Source organism: Ochotona curzoniae, unplaced genomic scaffold (assembly GCF_017591425.1).
Source record: "Ochotona curzoniae isolate NIBS_2020 unplaced genomic scaffold, NIBS_Ocur_1.0 contig_3498, whole genome shotgun sequence".
In the NCBI taxonomy this organism is placed as follows: Eukaryota; Metazoa; Chordata; class Mammalia; order Lagomorpha; family Ochotonidae; genus Ochotona; species Ochotona curzoniae.
The window spans coordinates 25,778,732-25,803,576 of NW_024465885.1; the positions used below are offsets into that span (position 1 = coordinate 25,778,732).

A 24,845-nucleotide genomic window follows, 5' to 3' on the forward strand; every position below is an offset into this window, starting at 1 on the left:
CTTGTCAATGGCATTCTTTGTCCTTCTTTCCATTTGTACTGGCAGCTGAGAAATTTGGCAATTCCTTACCTGGTGACTAATAGCAATACTTCTTTGCAGATGTAATGCGCCATAAAAATGGCAAGTCTTGTATAAACATTAAATAATTAGTTTTCATAATAACCCTATCAAGATAGTGTAAAACTCTCTGTTTTGTGTGAGAATAATGGAGTCTTTGTGAATATATCTAGAGAAATTTCAGAAGAGTATATGATGTGTGAATTTCAGAAGACAATATGTGGTGTAAGTCTGAGTTTGCTGACTTTTGTTTTCTGACTCAAACAATTCTACAAATGCAGTATGACATAAAATCCCAAGAATGCTACTAATTTCACTAAAAAATACTCTGCATTACCATAAATAATAAATAAAGGTCACTAACATATACTGCATTATTAACATACACTGTGTAAGATATAAAAGTATAGTAAGTTAGTGACATGTTTGCATTGGTGTTTGAAGGTGTCTTGTGATGATTTCCCAGATTTTCAACTCTCCCAAATATTAGCTATGTAAATATCAGTCTTTGTTAGCATACACTTTTCTTTTGGATACATTATAAATATTAACAAATCTAGGATATGATATTGACCTTCTCTTTGTGTTGATGATTTAGTGTCAGGGTAATAAACCTTAGGGATCGTCCCCTTTGTGATACAGGGGCTACCATTATGGTGTGCATAATGTGCAGAAGCAAAATGGGAATATGATTTCACACTGGACTCAATCTGGAAGTAATTTTAACTACTAGGGACTAGATGGTCATGTTATTGCAGTGTAACAATGCAGAGAAACATCCAATTGCATTTAAATTAATCTGCCCCTCCATCATACATTATCAGAAAATACAAGTTGGTACTAATTCCTCTCATTCTGATAATGGCTTCTCATGCTTAGTGACTTGCACACATTTTTTATTGGGGTAGCAAGAGATATTTGACATCCATCTGTACAACAGAGCTTTTTCAAATGTATGGTTTTTGAAAACAAAATCTGCTTTCTTAGGTTAGGATGAAGGAAGATTCTGAAATCTGTAGAAGATCCTATAGTGAGTGCTTCTAACAGCATGGTTTTTCTTTTTGATGCGAAGCATAATTTCAGACTTAAAATGAAGTTGTTGGGGCAGGAATTGTGGCATTGTGAGAAAAGCTGCCTCCTGCAAAAACGGTGTCCTCTATCGGCAACACTGCAAATCTCAGCTGCTCCACTGCTGGTCCAGCTCCCTTCTACTGGCCTGAAAAAAGCAGTATTTCATAGTCATAATGTTTGGACCCCTGACACTCACATGAGAGACTAGGATGCACCTGGCTTCTGGCTTCAGACTGGGCCAGCACTGGCCATTACATCCATCTGGGAAGTAAAGCAATGAGCACAAGACATTTTTTTCCTCTGTGTCATCCCCTCTGATTACAAAACAAATAACTCTGTGGAAAAAAATGAAGTTGTGTGCTATATCAAAATGATGATAGAGGATTTTCAACTATTAAAAATATCTGCAGATGTACTCAATATTGGTTTGGGCAATATTAAATCATAATTTTAATGTCTGAATAAATTAGCAAAAAAATTCTTACTGTTAAAAAGTATTGATTAAGATAGGTAATACTTCATGGGATATTATTTTATATTATATAGCTTTAGTTTTCCCATTCAGTGGATTATATTCCTTTATACTCATCGTTTTGTTGGAATATCTTTTGAAACTTGGAATTATTTAGTTATTTTAAGAAATGTTATGGAGTTTTAGACTCCAGATGATTCTTCATTTTTTTGGATGATGCTGTGAGTTGGAAAGTAGTAATGAAAATAGCTATAGAAGCTTTTATGATTTTTTTTCTTATTTATTTCTAAGAAAGTATCTCTTCATTCAGAAAAACTTGGAATGAAATCTTGGGGTACTACCCTTTGTCCAAAAAAAGTATATGTAAAAATATTCTGGGATAGTTGTTACCATGTTACAAGGAAAGTATGGGAGTTGTAACATCACTGTCAGGCATCGTGTGTTCACAGTACACATATTTTAAGTGAAAAAAAGTTATAGTTATTTCGAAATTAAGCGACGTTTATTGTGTCAACCTGTAAGTCACCTTCCAGATGGAGAATTGGAAGTATTGTAAATAAGTTATATAATCTCTTCTCAAAATTAAAGCCAGCTAAGTGATTAGTAAAGTTGAAAACAATTAAAAATGGCATGTTTCCTCAGTGGTATCCAACTACTGAGAATTCATAGTTGTCTTTGGAAATCTATTTCTTCAATTATTTTAGTCCTCAATATCCTCTACTTTTTCTAAAGGTTTCATTGTTCTTTTGCATTTTGACAAGAGTTTACTGTTTGTCACAAAATTTCATTTAATAAGATAATCTTTTTTTAAAAAAAGATTTATTTGTTTTTATTGGAAAGTAAGATATACAGAGAGGAGAAAAGACAGAGAGGAAGATCTTCTGTCTGATGTTTCACACCCCCAAGTGACTGCAGTGGTTGGAGCTGTGCTGATCCAAAGCCAGGAGCCAAGAGCCCAGGGTTTTGGGCTCTCTTCAACTGCTTTCCCAGGTAGTCTTTTAAGAAAAATGAAATATATTCCAGGATGGTTTTTATCCTATGACTCTCTCAGATACCTTATTTTAATTAAAATATGTGTTTAACTAAAACCCTTTGTTTACTGGATGGCTTATTCAGTTATTTTGTGATTGATGTAAAAAAAAATCATGGAACAGAAGTAACATGTCATGGGCATTATGAATGGTAAATTCTGGTTATCAGGGTGTTCCTGAAATTGTGATGTGATTGCTTCCAAACGTGGAAAAACTTGAGAAAATACAAGAATACAAAGTATATGCAAAGAATGTGCATGTGATTGTGAGAGGGAAATTTTTTGTTGAACTCTCTTCGAATAAAAATAATTTGAAATATCATTGTGATGTAGGATTGTGAGGACTTATTAGGATCAGATAAACATGCTAGTAGAGAAGGGGTCCTTATGGGCTGGAGATCTGTGCTCTAGCTAAGTCCTTTCAGGTTCTTCATTCATAAGGTGAAACTAACAAGTTTACTTTATCACAGGCTTGTTACAGGATTCACTGAGTTGTTCCTAGATCCTTACATAATAAATGTTCAATAGACATCAGCCATTGTGAACATTATTATTATATTGTTCACATTAACCTTATCATTATTATTATTATTTATACGACACGTTCTTGTCCCTCTGAAGAGCCTCAGTATATTAATTTCTGAGGCAGAATTTTGGACCACACATCTTTCAAGCTCTGAACTGTGCTGCGACGTTATGATTCATGAAGCTGGAGAACTGAGTTCCCAGATGTTCACCAGATGACTGAGGAAGCAAAATGAATTTTAGGAATGTTCGAGCAAGACTGTACAATCTGTGAGTCAAGACTTGTGCAACAGTGGAGTGGATTTGTGGGAAATAGGAAGGAGTAGAAAGGAAAGGAGTATTGCATTGTACAGCGAATGGTGACGTGGCTGTTAAAAAAAGAAAAGAGCAGTGGGCACCACAATTGACATCAGAAGGCAGAAGGGGTTATTGCTCCTGGCCTCTTTCTAGCAAGTACCACAATCTAGGCACAAAGGTTCCTGGGACTGGTCGCCTCTGTTTGTGAGAGGGGTTATATGCTGTGAAAGATAGCTGTGCTCTGAAATGCTGAATAGATTTGAAGTTCAAGATCTCCTGCCATGTGGGGAGTTTGTGCTTTAAATGCTCCATAGTTTTATATAAAAATAATCCCCAATCTGCTGTGCCGGCATGCTGTGTATGTGCCATGTCATGTCCCAGCTTCCCTGCTTCATCTTTTTTTTTAAGATGCATTTATTTTTGTTGCAAAGTCAGATATATGGAGAGAAGGAGAGACAGAGAGGGAGATCTTCCGTCCACTGATTCACTCCCCAAGTGACTACAATGGTCAGAGCTGTGCTGATCCGAAGACAGGAGCCAGGAACTTCTTCTAGGTCCAGCAAACATAATTAAATGAGTAATATCAAAGCAACAATCTTTAATGGATTACATTTTGTTAGCTTTAAGTTACACATTGTAAAAGCCCCAATATTATAATAAATGGGAAAAGCTCCTTGCTTTGTCTGGCTTGTACTTTTGATAGTTGTAGAAGGCGGACTATCCCTTTCCGGTTTTAAATGTGATCTCCATTTCCTAGATAGAGTATTGCCAAGTTGGTTTTAAACTTACTACATAAGAAATTGTAGTAAGTATTTACTTTATTTGAAAAATATTTTTCTTTTGGGTGATTCAGTGGAGTTCAAACTTTTCATAGTTGTTATCACAGGGTAATATAATACCGCAAAAATCACATATCTTTTGTAAAGGTCGATTCATTTGCTTTGTCTGTTCATTTTGCATCTTATTTGTGATATATTCTTAGCATGCAGTAATAATAGGAACTTAACAGTATGGTAATCCTCACACTCTTGCTTTCATTATGCAGGAATTAGCTGGAGTTTTCAATTCAGCAAGATACACCTCTGTGTAAGCATTAGTATTAATTTTTTACAGTATGAAAGTTAAAATTAGAACAGTTTTGTGCAGCCATGTTTCCATTTCTTTTATACTTTATTTTTTCCAAAGATAAGGAACCAAATTTGTAGCACTGCCCAAATGTTAAAAATATGTGGATTCCCAGTTGTCATAATATGCAGATTACAGAGCAGGGTCTTGAATGTGTGCTGTGATTTACTCAGGTGTGTCTACGTACAAATTTGGTCACAAAGGAAGAAAATGGCAAGAATTGCATACAGGAAATACAGGGTTTTTTGAGCCTCCAATTCTGCTTGAAATATTGAAACTGTGTGACTGTTTGAAATAGTTTTTTTTTTTAACCTTATAATACTCCATCCATTTTCAAATGCATTTCAAATAGAGAGAGATGTATTCTAAGAACAAAATGATGTGAAATATTTAGGACTGTGGCATTTAAAAATAAATAATGTTTATCAATTAGGGTTTGTACATTTAACATACAAATAAACATTTTAGGGATGATTTTAGATTACTAAAATATCCATATTTTTTATGCAAATAATCAAGGAAAAAAAAGGTTGGAGGAAGGATAACTGGTTATCAGGCTTTGTACTGAATTATGTGTCTCCAATACAGTTTTGTAAATAGGGAAACAGGTGATAATGTATTCAAGATTAAATGTCCATTAAACAGTATAGATGTGAAATAAGACAAGTGATGTAAAATAATTTAGGGGACTTTAATTTTCTTTTTTTTTTTTTTTTAAAGATTTATTTTTATTATTTTTTCATTGGAAAGGCGGATATACAGAGAGGAGAGACAGAGAGGAAGGTCTTCCGTCCAATGATTCACTCCCCAAGTGAGTGCAACGGGCCGATACTATGCCGATCCGAAGCCAGGAGCCTCTTCCGGGTCTCCCACACGGGTGCAGGGTCCCAAAGCTTTGGGCCGTCCTTGACTGCTTTCCCAGGCCACAGGCAGGGAGCTGGAAGGGAAGCGGGGCTGCCGGGATTAGAACTGGCGCCCATATGGGATCCCGGGCGTGCAAGGCGAGGACCTTTAACCACTTGCGCCACCGCGCCGGGCCCCGGGACTTTAATTTTCATATATTTCTGTTCTATGATCTATTTTGGAATATATAATTAATTATCTGTTTCATTTCACTAAAGTCGGTAATGATGATTGTTGTACTATTTATTAGTATTATAAATATCCAATTGTGATTGTGATAGTGTATTAATAACCTCTTGTATTTTTCAATAGGTTTAAGGATAAATGATAATCCCCCAATCCAATAACTGACCACATATAAAGGTTGCTACTGTTATCATGGTTACTTTTTCTAATAATTTTCAAAGTCCATATTAAGAGATAAACCACAGAAAATGATTTTGAATATGATCACTTTGCAAATTTATATCAAGTTTGAATGATTTTGAGAGCGTTTAAATTGTTATGCAGTATTACAAGGAAATATTTGTAAATTACTTATTCCTTAATTAAAATTTATCTGAAATTACTATTTATTTTAGTGGTATTTTTTCTGCGTTCACATAATTCTTTCAATTACAGGAAGAACTATCCTGATGTGTCATGTAAGTTAAAAATAGAATCAGTTACATTCACTGGCTAATGGACTAGAAAAATATAGACATTAAGGAGAGAATGAATGCAAGTTAAAAATAAACCAAATGCTGTGTGAGCACCAAGCACAGGCTTGCCCACTGTTCCAAGAAGAACATTGAATTATCCCTCATATATGTTTAAAGACAAATCTTTATTAAATTATAGATGTCTGTAAGCAGATATATGTTTTCAAAGCTGTTTTTTAAGCAAGAAGTGTTCGTTGCATTTTATTATAATAAATAAATGTCTCTTTTGCTGAAGTTTAGAGATAAGGACTGGGTGAGTATCTGTATCGGGTCTAACAGTTTAATCTTGTTCCTGCAGTACTACGGGATGACTTCAGACAAAACCCTTCTGATGTCATGGTGGCAGTAGGAGAGCCAGCGGTCATGGAATGCCAACCTCCGAGAGGCCATCCTGAGCCTACTATCTCATGGAAAAAAGATGGCTTTCCCTTGGATGACAAGGATGAAAGAATAACTGTGAGTAACTACTGCAAGAGCAGGGAATACCTTAGCTCTAACAATGTATCTTTACGAAAGAAAAAGAGGGAAAAAAAGGTTGAATGTTTTAACTATAGCTTTGAATTGGCAATCATTTCAGTTCTTTCTTTTGATAAACATTGTCATTTACCCCTGTGCTGACATCAAAATATGGGGAGAAAATGCATAATGTTTAGTTTAAAGACCAGTTTGAAAAAATACTCTTTTAATGTCTTAGAGTTAACACTTTTATATATGACTTAACTTGGCACTAATAGCATTCCCATATGTTACAGAAAATAATTGTTTATGAAAAATTTACTTTCTGGTATATTTCCAGAAAGCCTCCTAAGTCACTCCGCTGTTTTTGTCTCTTTCTTTTCTGTAAATTGCTTGTCTGTTCTATTGAGTTCAAAATTGCTTCTGAAGTCTCATCTTGAATGATGGTTAGTGATAAATTTATCTCATCGTGTGACTAGAATATTGAATCTCAAATTCCTGCTCTGATATAAGTAGACAATTATGTGATCTGTATTTTTATGTCAGGAGGCATTTTCTTCTTGACAGCAGTGGTTCCATGTGACTTGCTGGCTTGTTCTGTCTTGTGAAATTTTCATTAAAGCACCTCAGTCATCAAGCTTTCATTGATTCTGTGGTTATGCAATATTCTCTTTTATTGTGTGTTTGGTTTGTACGCACTTCTATCAGTTCATTGGGATTCAAAGGTTCCCAATATACGATGCTGAATTTGTAGAAAAACACAGTCATGAGAGAGACAGCTTAAATCTAACACATGCTTATATTATTTGTAAACAGGCAGTTAACATGATCACGTGAAATTTGAATTGTATCGAAACTAAAGATGACTGCAGCAGGCCTGGTTTTAGAGTCCTGAAAGAAAATTAAGCACTTATCCTGTACTGATATGAATCCACAAAGTGGGTTTCTCAAAGGATTTTTATAATTCTGGGGATTTGGTTGACTGACCCTGCTCTACTTTTAAAAGGTGCTGAAAACTCACGTAGAAATTCAAACTCAATGTGGAAACACTGGTTTTAGCAAATCAAGTCAAAACACAGGGATTGGAGATTGTGCAGCAGTTGCTTCTCTTACTATTGATAATATTTGTTTTTTGTTTATGACAATTAAAATATTATGATTTTGCCTTCACTTAATCTGGACAATCTAATACCCATTATCTGTAATTCTCTTTCTTACTCCAATGATCAAAGCACACTGAAATTCTTATTATTCCTGAGTTCCTTCATGTCTTTCCTGGTTGTACAAGACATTTTCGATCCCACAAAATTCAGGATTAAGAAAAAAAATGAGGATTCTGTAATCTATGCATGTGTATTCACACAAAGTATATTTGACTTAATGTACTATAGAAAACTAAGTGGCTAAAAGGCACATCAAACAATAAATAGGAAGCATTTTGGGTTGAAATGTTGAATAGGCTGATTAGAGTCTGCATGTCTGAAAAATTTGAAGAAGTTAACTGTAGAAAATAAATGATAGAAATAGGTATAACAACTTAAATATGATAAACATACTACTTCAAAGACCCTAAAGTGGTGCATACCTAATACATCTTTAAAAGAAGAATCAATGTTGGTTGACCAATGTGCGCAAAGGAGAGAGTTGTAGGAGATGTCCCCAGGTTGGCAGGAAGCAAGTAACCCACCCTCAGTAGGGCCTCACAGACACTAAATAACTTGGCTTTTTCTCTGCCTACAGAGAAAAAAAAACTCAGTTAACTTTCTCATCACAAAACTCAGTTATCTTTAGAAACATTTGAAGGATGGCCTTTGCAAAAGGGTGACCAGTTAGAAACTTTCCTGGTGATCGAGGCAAGAAATAAATGGCAATTAGGCGTGGAGGTATTCAGAAGTCATTAGATTCTGAAAACACTACATAGCAACAATCAACCAACTTTGCTGATGGATTTTGTGTAGCTTGTAAGAAAGAGTTGAGGATTACGTTAAATGATTGACTTGAGTAAGTGAAAAATATTGATACGGTCAGCTGAGATGCCACTGATTTGAGCATATTTAAGGTGTGAAGCACAAAGGTACTCCAGGGAAATGAAAGCAAAGTGTATACGTTTTACTTTGGTGCAAAAAGGGTATGAAATACATGCATATAAGGGGTGTTTAAAAAATCTATGAGAGAAAACAGTATGGCAGAGCTGGTAAAGCCACCATGTGCAGCACAAGCATTCCATATGGGTGCTGATTTAAGTCCCAACTCTTCTGTTTGTGATCCAGCACCCTGCTAATGCATCTCAGAAAACTGTGGAAGGTGGCCCAAGTGCTCGGGCCCCTGTGTCAGTGTGGGAGACCTGGAAGAGTCTTCTGGCTCCTAGCTTTAGATTAGTCCAGCTCTGACTGTTGTGTCCATTTGATGAGTGCGCTAGTAGCTGATGGAAGATATTTCTCTCTTTCTGACTCTCCCTATCTCTCCATGTCTGTAACTTTGTCTTTCAAATAAATAAATACATTAATAAACAAATAAATAAATACATGTTTAAACATTGTGAGCAATGAAGATTAGGATTCTTTTTAATATTCACCAAAATTTACAGTTTAATTCCATGCTTCTATGAACATTTTTAAGTCCCTTTGTATCAGATGCTCAGATTTATACATGAACATTTGGAAATACTTAATTACATGTAAATGTCAAATACACAGTTGGATGAATGAATCAGAATTTCCAAGTTGAGGTTGAGACTAGAGGAACAGTTCTGTTGTGGTAGACATACTCATCACTGTGGAGCCCTCCCCTCTGTCTGGGTGGAGGAAGGTCTCTGCTCCCTAGCTTCAGACAGCTCTGTCTCACTATTGCAACGTCAGGGGCTCAGACAGAAAAACAGGAAAATGAAATTCTAGTATGGCGGAACTTTCTATTCACTATAACTGAAGTTGTGTGTGTGTATGTGTGTGTGTGGGGGGGGATGTGCGCGCGCTCGTGTGCGTGCACTTGCACCACAGCACAGAGGGCACTGACAACTTGAGCCCAGAAATTATATGCAGGGGACATTCCGTTCCACGCTTCTGTCTTCCCATGACAGATGTGTAGGATGAAACAATAATAAATCTTTAGTGTTCCCTTTTCTAATTTGAGAAGCAGAGAAAAAGAGAGAAAGGCCCCGTCTGTTGATTTGCTGCCCAAATCTTACAATGGCTGGGGCTAGGCCAGGGCAGATTTCGGAATCAGGAAACTCGGTCCATGTTTCTCCTGTTGAGTGGCAGAGGCCCAAATCCTTGAACTACCAAAACTGCCTCCCAGGTTGTATGTTAGCGGGAAGCTGGAATTCAAGCCAGAACCAGAATAGATACTCAAACATATCTTAACTTGTAGGTCAAACATCTGCTCAAAATGAAAAGTTTTGCTCTATAATGTCATTGGAATTTTATTAATTACAGAACAACATAGCGCATCCTAATGTGTGTGGGGGGGTTGTTAGTGTACATATGTTGTTTAAATTCAGCAGACATAGCTGATCAAGGGGGTGCAGGTAGAAAGGAAAGAGATATTTAATTACAAGCACAGGAAGGAGATGCCAAAAGAGCACCAGAAATTTAGGCGATTCCAGAGAAAAGAAGAAAACCAAGTCAAGAGTTTTAAGGAGATGACAGTGACTGAGTAGATTGAAACCAGCAGATCAAATGATGTGAAGACTGAGATTGGACCGCTAGATTTAACTGATCAGTGACAAATTGCAAGTGATCTTGACAAGTGCCTTGTCATTGGAGCTCTGGAAGTTAAAATTTCCTGACCAACTTCTAAAGCAGACTGGAAAGACTGAAGCTGGACACAGTGTGTAGATTATTCTTTTTTATGATGTAGCTCATGTAGTTTTGCCAAACAATATGCAACCTAGTAAGTAATTTTGTTGTAAAACCCCTTAATGGGGTCCACTCAGGTCCACTCACCTGACATACAGAAAGCCAATCACTGACATCAGGATGGTAGAATAAAGTAGATATGTATTGTAAAATGCAGACCTGGGAGCTGGGCAGCTAAGGCTTATTTCCCAGGCTCTCTGAGGAATTAGGGTGATGGTTTTTAAGATTGAAATCAAGGCTGAGAGAAGTGATCAGCTAATGTTCAAGTTCCCAGTTGGTCACTGACGCTTGTAAGTATCCTCTGATTGGTCTATAATCCAATGCTCTTTAGGGAATTTATATTGGCCAGGAGGTCTCCTTTTGGTCTGAAGGTTACATGAAAGTGGCACTTGCATTCTTCTCACACCTACAATTTCCTTACACAGCCACCCAAGGACAACAGTGACCGTCATAGTTCTTACCCATTGGAGAAGCAAATGACACTTTGATCCTAGTGATTAGAACCTTATAAGGCCAGATAGATAATCCCATTAAGTCACTGAATTCCTTTTCATAAAACGAGCACACCTTGGACTAAAAGACATACATGAGTCTGGGACCTGCTTTTACAGTATAGAGATTCAGTTTCAACATTAGATAAAATAATAAAGGTGACTATAATTTCACATTTTGAGATGTGTTAATTTAAAAATTATGGTTGCAAACTGTGTGTATGTTAATTACTGTGACATCCCAAGCATAAAACTGCTATAGAAATATTCAGTTAAGAAATCCTTCAAACATACTATTATGGCACTTATTGAGTTGGAGAAGTGTTTCTGATTTGTGCCAATGCATTCAGTTAATTATCAAATCTTCATTTACTTTTATGATGCAGAGGGATATTTATTCCTTTACCCCATCCATTAGCTTAGGTTCAGTCTTGGAACTATTTCCAATCAAGGATCAAGCCATTCAAAGTTGTAATAATTTATGGTCATGGAATTATGCCAAGATGCTCATGTATAAATAATTTTTAAATTGCTTAAGTGCTGCCCTAACAGTGGTCCATGGTGGTGGTGGTGCTCCATATGCTGGAAGTTGTAACTTCTGGAACTGTTACTGTGTCTCAAACCATCTGTGTGTTTTCCATACAACATGACTGTTGAACTGATGCAGTGCTAGAGATAAAAAGCATATTGAGGAAATGAATAGATTAAACATCAGAAGTTTGGGTTCAAAATCACAGTTCCTGTGTAGATCATAATTGTTCTTGTTTTATATTTTTTCCTGAGGCAAACCTAAAATTGAATAATTAAAATAAAAACATAGAACATATGTAGACTACATGACATGATTTCCAATGTCTTTTGTCACAAACTGAAAGCAAATTCTTAGGAAATGTTGGCTGTTAAAGTATTTACGTGAGTCGTCTTTCCTAAGCTTTATATTAAAATGATTGTTTTCATTTCTATTGCTAATTCACTTTGCAAAATGTGTTGAGCACAGATAAGCAGGCGATTAAAACACATAGTTTGATTATGAAAGGCCCTTGAAAATTACACAGTGATTGTTACAGTTTTGGTTATAAGAATTTCTAGAGTTCTTTAATGTGGTGAGTTTCTTTGTTGGAAATTTGAAGTACACATCCCCAGCTGTGAGAACAAAGACACACCCTATAAAACAGGGAAATATGCAATTGAAGTGCAGCTGCACCTGTATTTTTGGTAGTCTAAAGTAATTTCTTTTTACTCTGACCTGGATGCTGAGCCAAATTTTAGATCCATGATGATTATAAGCCAGGAATATATGGCATTTTCTGATTCTTCTACAAGAAGAGAATTGTTTAGAATTTTTTTGGTATATATTTCTTAGAATAGCTAAAAGAAGCCTTAGATACTTTATTTTAATATTCTGTATTTTTCTAGACTTTAAAAATTATCTACAGTTAGACATGGAAGTAATTTAGCTGTGAAAGTAAGTTTAATTGCTTTGTATTTTGTGTCTGAGACTTAATAATAGCTATCATTAGTAAAGAAAATTTTCTCATATTGATGATTCAGGGAAGTACGGGATTCCTTGTGATCCACAGCAGCAATCATATATACTAGAACACTGATTTATTTTCTTTATCTTACTGCATTTGGGAAAGATTATATTTAAGTTCTGAGAGTAGGTAAAGATAATATTAGCAAAGAAATTAAAAACTATATGAAATAATGTCAATTTAAACCTGGAGTTGCCTTTGAATAAAGAAAAACAAGCATGGTTTAGCATACGCATCAAAACTATTTACCTGGATTTTAATAAGGACTGAATTATTGACAGAGATGTTAAAGTGCAGGATTATGTTGAGTAAAACATGTCCATGTAGTTGAGTGAAACATATATATATATAGATTTAATAACAGTTTCCTGGAAAATTTTTAACATAATTTCAGATACCTCAATGGAATGAATAGTACATAGCAAAGAAAAAGAAATAGTTACAGATGCTAAAACATTGGAATATTAAGTTCCTTTGAAAACTTGACAGTCATTTTATGTTTGTTGGCTTGGATTATTTTTAACATTAATTTATGTGTTTGGGTAGCAGAGAGTCAGTGACAGAGGAATTCTCTCTTACTGGCAGGCTCCCAGATCCTGGCTCACCCTCAGAACAGATTTCCCACATGAGTCACAGGAGCCCAGTTGTTTCAGCTGTCAGAGGACAACCCCTGGATTTGTGCTAGGAGGGAGCCAAGGCCAGAAGCTGAAACCAGCATTTTATGCGGGGTGTGTGCATCTTAACTGCTGGATTATTTTATTATCTGTGAAAAGATCAGCACGATTACTTGAGTGACAATTTACCTAGTTGTCATTTTTTCATATTTTCTGTTGTGTTTCTAAAATGAACATCTCTTTGAGTTGTATGCAAAGAAATAGAGTTGGTTTTTTTTGGTGGAGGAGAGATTAGTACTAAAACTTAGTCATTTGATGCTTATACGGACAGATGTTTTTGTAGGCTAAGATAATAAAATATCTAATATTATCTAGTTGAGAACTAGTATAACAGAATCAAGTGCATTCACCTCTCCTGTCTGTAAGGCCCATATCCATTGATTTAACCAATAGATTGAAGGTTTGAGAAAAAAACATTGCTTCTGTCATGTACATAATTTTTATCCTTATTATTTCTTTTTTTTTAAAGATTTGTTTAATCTTTATTGTAAAGTCAGATATACAGAGAGGAGGAAAGACAAAGAAGAAGGTCTTCTGTCTGATGATTGACCCACCAAGTAGCCACAATGGCCAGAGCCGAGCTGTGCCAATCCAAAGCCAGGAGCCAGGAGCCTGCTCCAGGTCTCCCATGTGGTTACAGGGACCCAAAGCCCTGGGCCGTCCTCGACTGCTCCCCCAGGTCACAAGCAGGGAGCTGGATGGGAAGCAGGGCCATGACACTTTTATGGGATCCCAGCTAATATGAGGTGAGGACTTTAGCCACTAGACTACCACGCTGGGCCATATCCTTAATATTTCATAAGAAACATAGTATAACCAATATTTATATAACCTACATGGTTTTGGATATTACAACTAATCTAGGAAAGATTACAGGTCTCCAGGGATATATGTATGTTTTATATGTAAAAACTCCAATATTTGGTGTGGGAGTTCAGCAACCATGGATTTTGCTATCAGCACGGAGTCCTCGAGCCAGTCTCCCTGGGATCCTAACAGACAACTGCACATAATTTACTTTAGCATATGATAAAAAGAAATACAGTGGATACCATTATAGTAGTGAAACATGATGATATGTCCATGTATTTGTTTATGAGGTGTGATAGCTGAAGGCTATGGGTAATGAATATTTACAGGAACATTGGTCAGTTATGAATACATGCCATATAAATGCCTATTGAATGTTGCAAGTGAATGTTTAATGCTTTGTGTTCAGCCCTTCTGTTTAAGTCTGAAATACAGTTTTGAAAATAGTGTTTTTTTTTCATGTAAAAATTTGAAACAATTATATTAGGTTTTAGGAAGGGTCACTGTATGAACATTAAGAATGCTAATAAAATCTGAATATGGTTAGGGTCCTTATGGATAATGGAGGCTTAGTCATTATTACAAAGTAGTGAGACACTGGTGAGGTGAGATTTATTGAGAGGACCTTGGATCAGGTGAGACCTGTCCTTGGATGGAAGTTCTTACAAGGGGCTGTTACAGAAGGAGAAAGTTTGCTTGTCCTTTATTTGGCTTGTGTGTCCTTTTTCTTGTTGCTACTCTTCAGTGTGTAGCCAATTGCTCCCACATGAGCTCCTACCTTGGTCATCTGCTATTTGCCCACTGATTTTTTTTATAGTAACTGAGCTTGGCAACGACCATGCTTCTGAACTTTCAAAACTGAGCTAAATAAGCCTTTTTTCTATATAAGTTAGTTATATTAAGTATTCTGTTGTAGTATTGTGAAGCTGACTGATATAGTAATCATAACAGCTATTGTGTTGTAGGAACTTGCTCCTTTTCAGATGCTTTATAATACAACATTCTCTTTGCTCGAAAATGCGATGACTAAGTGACTGTCTTTCTATTACGACACATTTAAACCTGTTAACTCAGGTTCCAGGGAAGAAGAAAAAGGAGATGATGACAAGAGGAAACACATAATGCAGCATTTTCTCTGTGCTAAGATTTGTACATCTGTTGATCCATGTAATTCTCAGAATAATGCTGCAAGATAAATACTGAACATTTTTTTTTCTATTGTACTCGGCATTCTCATATCGACTGGTGTAGAAGTTGATATGTGATGGATGCCATCCTTTTGGTAACTTACAATATTTGATATGTTATCAATGTAAGTTGAATTTTAGATCACTGTGTCTCTTATTTGGTGTGAAAAAGTATAATTTTGTGAAGGTCTGGAGAGGTTAGTTCACAGAATGAAGATTGTAGTGGTTTTGAAACTGGGCTTGGTGTAATCAAGAGTTCCAGTTCATATCAACTACAGTAATGAAATCGATAACATAAGAAAGTAGTATAAAACCTTAAGTTTAGTAGCTGCACAAAAAAATAGACATAAGAATGCTGAGATTTAATTAAATCCAATAGCCAGATAAATAAGGTAATTTATCCTGAAGGCTAGAATTTTACCAAGAAAAGTGGTAGAGATTAAGTAATGAGATTGATACTTAACATGTTGTCATTGCTATTTCTATAAATGGGGATTCATATTAAATATTGTGAATGAGTGAAGAGTCAACCAAATATGTATTATAGTTAACTGCATGAATTGTGGTTTCATCGCACCCCAAATCAGTTGTAAAAGATTAAATTGTTACTGTTGAAAAAAAAGCAAGTAGCTATGAGAAATATCAGGAAGAGGAATTTGAGTTAAGGAAAATATTATTGCAATGTTTTAACAATTTTGTATAGCTTTGATAAAACATAGAAAAATAAACTAACATATTAGCAGTATATTGTAAGTAGCAAGCTCTGCTCGGTATCCAAGCTGAAATTCCAGAATTTTGCTCTTAGTAATCTTGTCACTTAGCCTGAATTATTCCATTTTAACACTTAAATAGAATACCTTAAAAGACATTTATCTTTTCATGTATAAAATTCTTAGCTGATATGAACCTTTATGACATACACAGTTTTGAAGGACTTGTATTAATCTTAGTTTTGAAAGACTTGTATTAGTCTTTGAGACAAGATTGCCTTGATTTTCTTCCCCTACCTGTTCTCAAAATAACATATCACAATGGGCCATAGGTATTTTTTACTTGACTGAAAAAAATAGTTCAGATTACAAAAATGATTTTCTTGTAATCTATTAATTTCCAGCAATGCAATCGTTCAAGTGAAAATCAATATTTTTTACTCAGATCCTACCCATTATTTGAGATATATAGAAATAATTATCTATCATCACTATGTTTTACCAAAATAATCAAGCATATCTAGTAGATTTTTTTTCTTTTTCAGACTTTCAGCTTGGGTAGGATGATTAGCCCCCTTAATTTTTTCCGGAATTCTTTTCGTGTAACTGCAATAAAATCTTGTCCCAGAAATCCCCTCAATTCAGTGAAAACAGGTATAGGAGGTCATCCCAATCTTTTATGGCTTATATGATTAGGGTTATTATGAATGATAATGAGTGACAAATAACATTTATTTAAAAAGTACAAATTATAAAAGATTGTATAATTTCACATGCAAGTTGACTAAAGTCCTGAAAGTCAAAAATTGAGCTATGAGGAAATTTATGAATGCATTAAAAAATTATCCATCATCTCTCCTTCCCATGCTAAAGAATAGGAATTGTTCAGATGGGGTATGTCATCAGTTCTTTTTCTGGTCCTTTTCTGTTTCCTGTCTGTCTTTGTAGGTTTCTTTGATTTCCCTTGTTGGTGTGATATTTTGGTCAAAGGCAGCTGACTCACATCCCATCCAAGTCCCCAGTGTCTTCAGACCCTTCACAGATTTGGCATTCAGCCCACCCCTTGCCAATTGCTTCCTTTCCCCGTAATTCCCACATGTCTCCTTCCCAAGCCATCTGCTCCTCCTGCCTTCCTTCGATTAGTGCTCTCGTCTGGTGTTCCAATTTCTTTCATTGTTCAATGTCTGTTGCTTCCTTTCCTCCACCTTGTCCCTAGAGGAAATCAACATACTTATTGCAGCTGATGTCATAGAACCCCCTTTCTCTGAGAAGTTAAATCTGTACTACTGAAAAGTAAATAAGTAGTTCTGCTGTGTGAAGGTCAAAGGAAACTAGGGTAGCAAACCCAAAATAGGTTTTTCCTGTCAATTTTTTATGAAGTGTCAATGTACATTATGTGTTGTATTTTAAAAATAAATTTTTACTCATAGTTTAAATGTAAGTTAAGTGAATATAATTTTATTATATCAATTGTGATATTGAAGAAATGTGTTAATGAATTTTTTTTCCTAACATACTTACCTTCCGTATTTGATGATTGAAATGCTGGACTAGTAGATTAAAATTTAGACAACGCCATTTAAAAACCACAGATTTTGATATATTTTAAGTGTACCATCTTGTGTGTAAGACATTCACTGTCTGTTCATTTCACTGATTCAAGCTGTGCAATGAATTGTCTAAATAATACATATGTGAGTTTACAGTGTCATTGTAAAATCCCAGTAAGGAGAATCCTGTGGAATGTCATTGTAAATAATGATATATTGCATATTGTTCTTGGTCGATATTTCTGAAAGCTGCATATATCTATCTGACAAAGGAAATTCAGATAGTTGCTGTGTCATTCAAGTTCCAGGTTTCACAAATAAGCAAATTTGTACGATTTATGAAAAGAGATGCAACATTGAATTACAGCTATGAAATAATTTCCATTTTCCGCAGAATAGATGTAATCATTCAGTTTAGGTGAACACTATTAGTAAGTAAAGTATTTAGAATAACACACTGAAATTAAATAGTTTCAAGTCGTTTTTATGCTTTGATTGTACAATGCAGTACTCAATTGGTGATACCACAGAATTAAGTCCTAATACCCTTAGGCATGCGGTGTGTGAAATGAAGCAACTTTTTTCCCGTACATCTAGGACATTTCTTATTACATGTTATTGTTTGGGGAATTGAGAAATTTTATGATTCAGATGAGAAATGCTGAATGAGAAAGACTGGTTTATTTTCCTGAGGAACAACCTGAACCTTCCCACTAGCTTACAAATCTATTTAAATTTTTAAGCTTACATTCTTCATGTTTGGACACTGAAACTAGAAACATGTCTGAAACCTGAGCACTCTTTGAAAGGACTGTGATAAACTCACTGTCACAACTCACACATAAATTAGTTTAGATGATGGTGCAATTATAAACATGATTCCTATGAGATTTTGTCATTTTACCTTTTTATTATTCATAGGTTAGATGTGCATTTAAGATCTTGGATAGGAGAGTCTGGTGGTAATTTTTTAAGTCTTTGCATGTACTGTTGTATCTGCCTGCCATAATCTGACTTCTATACACTCTTGTTGGATTCATTTCTTGCATCTCAAAGGACTACTTCTTTCACAAGGATCTTCTGCATGGTGCAAACCCATGCTACAACTCTTTTCCCGTTATCGGTTCCTTTTGCCTTTATCAAAGAAATATCCTTCATTTTGAGTATTGGTTAATATATTATGTAGTATATATGTCAACAAATGACACAACACAGACCAGCTGTTTTTCTTATAGGAGCTCAACACATATATCTTGAGAAAATATTGGCTAAATTAAGACCTTTTAGAGCATCTGTACTTGAAAAGTTGCTACTGTAAATAAATTAACTTTTGTTAGATATATTTCCATGGAAGAGTATGTTGAGTTTCTTGTGTGCCTTTAAAATAGAAATGGGATATCATCTACACTATTTCTTTTTTTCTAAAAGTTTGGGTTCGCCTTGGCTTCAAAGCTGGAGGTACTGCAAAAGTTAACAATAGAAGTAAATGTGTTACTGTGAGGCTTGCCCAACTCACAGATCTGACATGTAACTGATCTGAGAAACTGAATAGGCAAGATCCTCGGTTTTTATTAGAAAGGAAGTCGAGAATGTAGACTTATTCTGTCACATAATGGATTGATGTTGAGTCATGAATAAGAGCCAGGCCGTCATAAGCAGATTTCTTCCTGTGCTGACATTTCCCATGACAAATCAGACCTATGCAACCCATCTGAAACAATACTTAAACACTTGTATATTCTGGGAAATCTACAAATAAAGTGTTACTTGATTCATTTCATATAGTCTTACCACTTGTGTATTCTGAATTAAAAATTTACTATATCGTGTTAGCTTACGAATACAATTTTTAAAATACAGGGCTTAGTGACTTTCTCTGTCTATTTAGCCATTGAGTAGAAATATGGCCTTATGTAGAATTTGATTCATTATTCTGTGCTTCCTGTATGTTGCTAAGAACACATCTGAATACATCTTAAGTGATTGAATATCTGAGGTTATCTCACAATCACATTCCAAAAATAAAAATAAATTATAGGAATGTAAATGTTAAGCTTAATTTATGACCATCTTGGGAAAGCATTCTTGTCTGAAGCTCATTTTTGAAACTGTACTATATGCAATCCTTGATCCAGGCTTTCATTTATTGAAAGTATTAATAACCCCTCCTTCCTACCTATTAGGACCATCATGTGATTCAACTACAGCAATCGAAAGTGTTTTAAGAAATACTGGTGGAAACCTCATAATAAGTTTTATTTTTAATATTTCTGTCTTGATTTTCGTTCGGTTAACGCTTATTCTGCACTGATAGAAGTAACGTGCCAAAGTGAGAGATTAGAGATGCCTAAACAAAACAATGGTTTTGAGTAAACCGTGAAACCCTTGTAAAAAGCAGTATTTCCTGGTTCCATCCTCGAATAGCCACAGCAATCAGGGATGAGTCAGGCTGATGGCAAGAGTCAGGAAGTCCTTTTGGATCAGTTGTGTGAGTGGCAGAAATTGAGCCATCATTACCAGCCTCCCTGGTGCCTACCTGTGGCTAGCAAGCAGGGTATTTGTGGACTCAAATGTGTATTCCCATATGCGAAGCAGGCATCACAAGTGGTGGCTATACTCGCTGCACCAAAATGCCTTCCTCCTGTAAGTCCTTTGTTGTCCTTTTAAAACATCTCATTATAACGTTGTAATCCTTGGAAGCCCTTGAGTGCCTTAGAGAGGCTGCATTTGTGTTGAGATGCTGAGATAAAGCATCTGAGGCTAAGGATAATCAGCTGAAATGTAGTTCATCACATAATTTTTGGTGGCCGTGGGAAGTTATGCACAGTTTTCCATCCTCCTGTAGATGCTGTAATGTTTTTCTGAAAGATAGAAGTCCTAATGTGAATGAAAAATCTGAATTATCATGGACATAGGTTTCCTGAAAAGTTATAAGTGCTTTTCCAAAGGATAGCTCCACTGAAATGCTCGTTTCAAAGTAGCATTAGGCAATGTAGAGGAGTGCCTGACAGATCTTTCTAAGCTGCCTTCCATGTGGAATTCTGCCAACTCTTGATATCTGCTGAGCCAAAACTTGACGGATGCACGCTGCTGGTCAGCATCCACGATCCTTTATTTGGAATGAACTCTCCAGAAAGCACACAGTGTCTCAGAAACTCAAGGAATCAGCCAAAAAGAGCCGTAGTTGTTCCTCCTAATTCAAAGTAATTATCAATACAGTATGCTAAGCAGAAGCATTATAACTCTCCAAAACAGAACACACATGGTCAAATAAAAAAAGCATGCAATAGGAAACTTTAAAACTTGTTTTCCCAGTATGGAAACCAGATATGCAAATATTGTTTACCCTTTAATTTTTTTCCTTGTCATTATATGCTCACTCCATGCATGTCAGTCCCATCAGTTTCCAGGCTCTTTGATACATCTGATCAGGTTATTAAATTTCTCCACCTAGCCAAGGACTGGTAGAATTTCAGTACTACTCTCTGTGAGCAGTTTGTTTAATTGCAGGTTGAAGTAGTTTGCCTAAATAAAGGCATAAACTTTTGTGGATTTAACCAGTTTATTTTCTTTTTACTGTTCTATTAATCACAGATGAAATGTTTCCTTGAATGTATAGTTTCAAAATTTATCTTAAAAGCAATGCTTACAAATCTTAAGTTTAATTAAAAAAAAACACTTAAATGATACTAAAATCTTGTGTGGTGAATTCTCTGTTTTTAAAACATTGAGATTCTAATGCTTGTAATCTTTGTGATTACTCGTGATGACCCTGACCACATTTTGTTTCTTTCTGTTTACATCAAGTAAAATGAATTGTAATCTTAAAAAAAAAAAAAAAGGAGTGCACTCAGCCTTGCTCTTGATCAAATAGGGAATTCTTTCCTTAGGACAGTGTTCAAAATGAAATTAGAGAAAAAAAATTTAAGTTTCTAAGCTTTATTTTTTTTTATCAAAACAATTTAAAGGGTTGAGATTTCTTTTCTGTTTATACTTGACTGACAGGCTACCTTCATTTCTACATCTTGTCTACATTATTACTTTTATTTAAAGTTTCTTTCCCAAATAATCCCATATTGCATGTTGAGGCTGTTGTCTCCTTTAATCTAATGCTGATTCCGCAGTTCTTTTGTTTTAAAGCCAGTTGCTTTAACCAAATAGCTATTGGTAACATCTGACCACTTCAGTTTTTATATCCTTAAAACCAAAGAATTTGATAAATCATGTACTTGTAAAATAATCTGGTATGCATTAACAAAATTACTACCAGACGGCACAGGTTTTCTCTGCTTAAATCCTGCAAATCTAGGTGCTCACAAAGCTATATAGGCCTATCACATTAGAAACAGGCTCATGTTTAAGTCACTTCAAGAGCGTCATCATGGATGGGAACATTTCAAGAGCAGTTGAATACAATCTGTATAATGCTAGTTGAAAATAATGGAAATTTGTCTCATTGAGTGGCTAATGTGTGCTTTACTAAGAAATCAATTATTTCTGATCTTATTGCCTTTTCAAAATCACAGTGTCATTCTTCTCTCATCTAGATGCATCACTTCAGCACACTACGCCCTGGGAGCCACAATGATAAAAGATCATATCAGCTTTTACCATTTTTATAGGGGTATTTATACATATCTAAATAAAATTTAAACATGCCGTATTGATCAGTGTATGCTTATATGGAAATAGCAGAGACATTCTTCTGTATATAAACTAATGTGGAATACTTACCTGATTGTTTTCTTTCAACAACATGTGCATTTTGGAGTATGAACATAAATAGCTTCTTTTTCTTTGCTGACAACTATATGGATTTATGACAATTCAATTAGGTTGGATATCCATATTTCTTAGGCTTAAAAATTAATAGTGATAATAGCAGGACCCTCAATCTAACTGTCCAGGTGGTCTACTGAATGCACCTATTTGCTTTTAATTCACAAAATATTATTCATTTGCAATCTGTGCTACAGGAAGCCATCAAAACAAAAGCAGTAGTTTTAAATTCAGTGCAAGGAAAGTGTGCTATAGAAGCTTTACTTTGAATCCATGGAGAGTGATTTCCATGCTACGAATCTTAGTTTTTCCATTCAAAAAAGTAGGGAAATTCATCTACCTTGTAAGACTTTTAAAATTAAAGACCTAGGAGGCTGGCATTGCGCTTCACTGCACTAAGCTGCACACCAGCAGCACCATCCATGATTACAGTGCCTGCTTGAGTCCCAGCTAGTCCCTTTTCTAGCCAGCTTCCTGCTAATGGATCTGTGAGGATAGCTGAAGATGGTCCGGGTGCTTGGGCCTTTGTCTCACGCCTGGGAGACCCTGATGGAGTTCTAGGCTCCTGGGTTTGATGTGGCAAAGACCTCATGGTTGTCATCTGGGGAGTGAATCAGTAGATTCAAGTTCCTTCTGTTTGTTTTATTCTTACTGTTTATTCTCTGTTCATCTCTGATGCTATGCCAGTCAAATAAATGAACAGATATTTTTATTTTAAAAAATCAAAGGTATCATACATAATAAAGCCATGTTACAGCAAATGTTGGTACATTGTCCTTCATATTAATTGTAGCATGTCCAAGTATATCAGTGAACGTATTATATCTACCACTGATTTACTAAAGAAGTCTTTGTGTTTGCTGAGAAAACTGCAAAAACATTTAATACATGGGACAATTTTTGAGACATTAGGTTTTTATAAATTTTTCAAAGGAATCGCCAACACCTAGAAAAACATCTGAGAATTTAAGTGTGTTATTTTGGTACAAAGTGATCAGATTTGAAATTTGTCTCTAAGGGGACAGTAGGAATAGTATGAAATCTAGAGCACATCTGATCTCTCAGGTTATAATATTTTTTTAAAAATGTACTCAGTTGCTGCTGAATATTGTAAGTGTAGGATAATAGGACAATATCCTTGCCATCAAAGAAGACATATGCTAGATACAAAAGAAGCCAGACATATCAGATTAAGCATCCTCCATTAATTTTCCTTGGTCTTAAAGCTTTTTACTGACTATTGTCCTGCTAGCACCCCTTGATTTCACTTCTTTCCCACACTTTAATGTTGCAATGTAGGACTTACAAATTCTGATTTTCAACTCAAAGTTTTAGCTTTACGGCTTACACTTTAGTTGACAGCAAAGCATACTATTTGTATCCCCTTTTTCTATGATTTGCACTACATCTTTTGCAACTGAACCATTTATGACTGAGAATACCCTCCCAGAAGTAGCATTGTAAGTTTTGAAATGTTCTTTAGACTGATGTTTATTTTAATTTTATTTCACAGATTTATGATATAAAACAAAAGTGGCTGGGATGCATTTACTTATCTTTTGTCCATAGGCTAGCCACTCTTGAAAGAGTGAGAAATTTAAGCAAACCTGGAGGTTAATATAACCCATTAGAAAATTACTTTAAGGGGCTGGCATTTGGCACACCAGATAAAGCGCTATTTGGGATGCCTACATCCCAGATTAGAAAGCTCCCAGCTTCCTGTGATGCACATTATGGAAGACAGCATGTTATGGCTTCTGTACGTGGGGTGCTGTTACCTACTTAGGAAATAAGGGGACAGAATTCCATGCTCCCTGACACAGTTCTGGCTATTCTGAGTCTTGGGATATTCTCTCTCTCTCTTTCAAAGAAATACCACCGCCAACACCACCTTCTCCCCAACCCCGTACAAAACAACAAAAATGAACAGAGAAATTCAAAAAAGGAAAAAAAATTAGTTTAAAAAAATCCCTTTCAGTTCCATCTCCTACTTCTTTTTCCTAAAATTGTATTCTATTTATCACAAAGATAAGAAAGCCTATGTGTCTTCTTTTATTTGATGTGTACTTTTGAGGGGATGCTTGAGCTATTTATCTTCCTATCATATGTCTCTTATGAAATGAGATACAAATATATCAAAACATAGAACTGTATTCACATATGATCTTGTGATCAATAAGAGGGTGAAGCAGCTGGCTGTCTGGATATTGAATCCGTGACCCTGGCCTAATGGGTCTCAACTTCTGATTAATCAATTAAGCTTGTCACTTGCAAGCTCAGTTTGCTCTCCTTTGAAGCTCTGGGTTTAGAACTTCTCCAATTTGCAGCTATTTTAGAGATGTCTGTATTTGCATAGGATCTTCACTCATAGTACTAAGTGCTTTTATTGCCTTTTAATATTTGAAAATAAATACATTTCTGTAAACCAAAATCAGTCTTTCTGGACTTTTGAATCCAGAAATCCCTCAAATACCCACCATTGATTCATCTTTTTTGGCCATGGTTATGTGTTGTCTTTGGAATAAAAATAAAGTTAAAATTCACTAACAAATTGTGCATGGTTTCTGGAAAAGGCATTAGTTTAGTAAGGTATTTTGTAGTCAGGGAAATTCTCACAC

At 35.5% G+C, this 24,845-nt stretch overlaps 1 protein-coding gene across 3 annotated transcripts in view; it reads left to right on the plus strand.

Moving 5' to 3' along the window:
- Window positions 1-24,845, plus strand: part of ROBO1 (roundabout guidance receptor 1) — a 1,020,189-nt gene that overhangs the window by 876,316 nt on the left and 119,028 nt on the right. For all 3 annotated transcript variants that reach the window (XM_040980627.1, XM_040980628.1, XM_040980629.1), the window contains one exon: window positions 6,480-6,637. In XM_040980627.1, coding sequence (XP_040836561.1) covers window positions 6,480-6,637 — 158 coding nt within the window. The remainder of the gene's footprint in view (window positions 1-6,479; window positions 6,638-24,845) is intronic.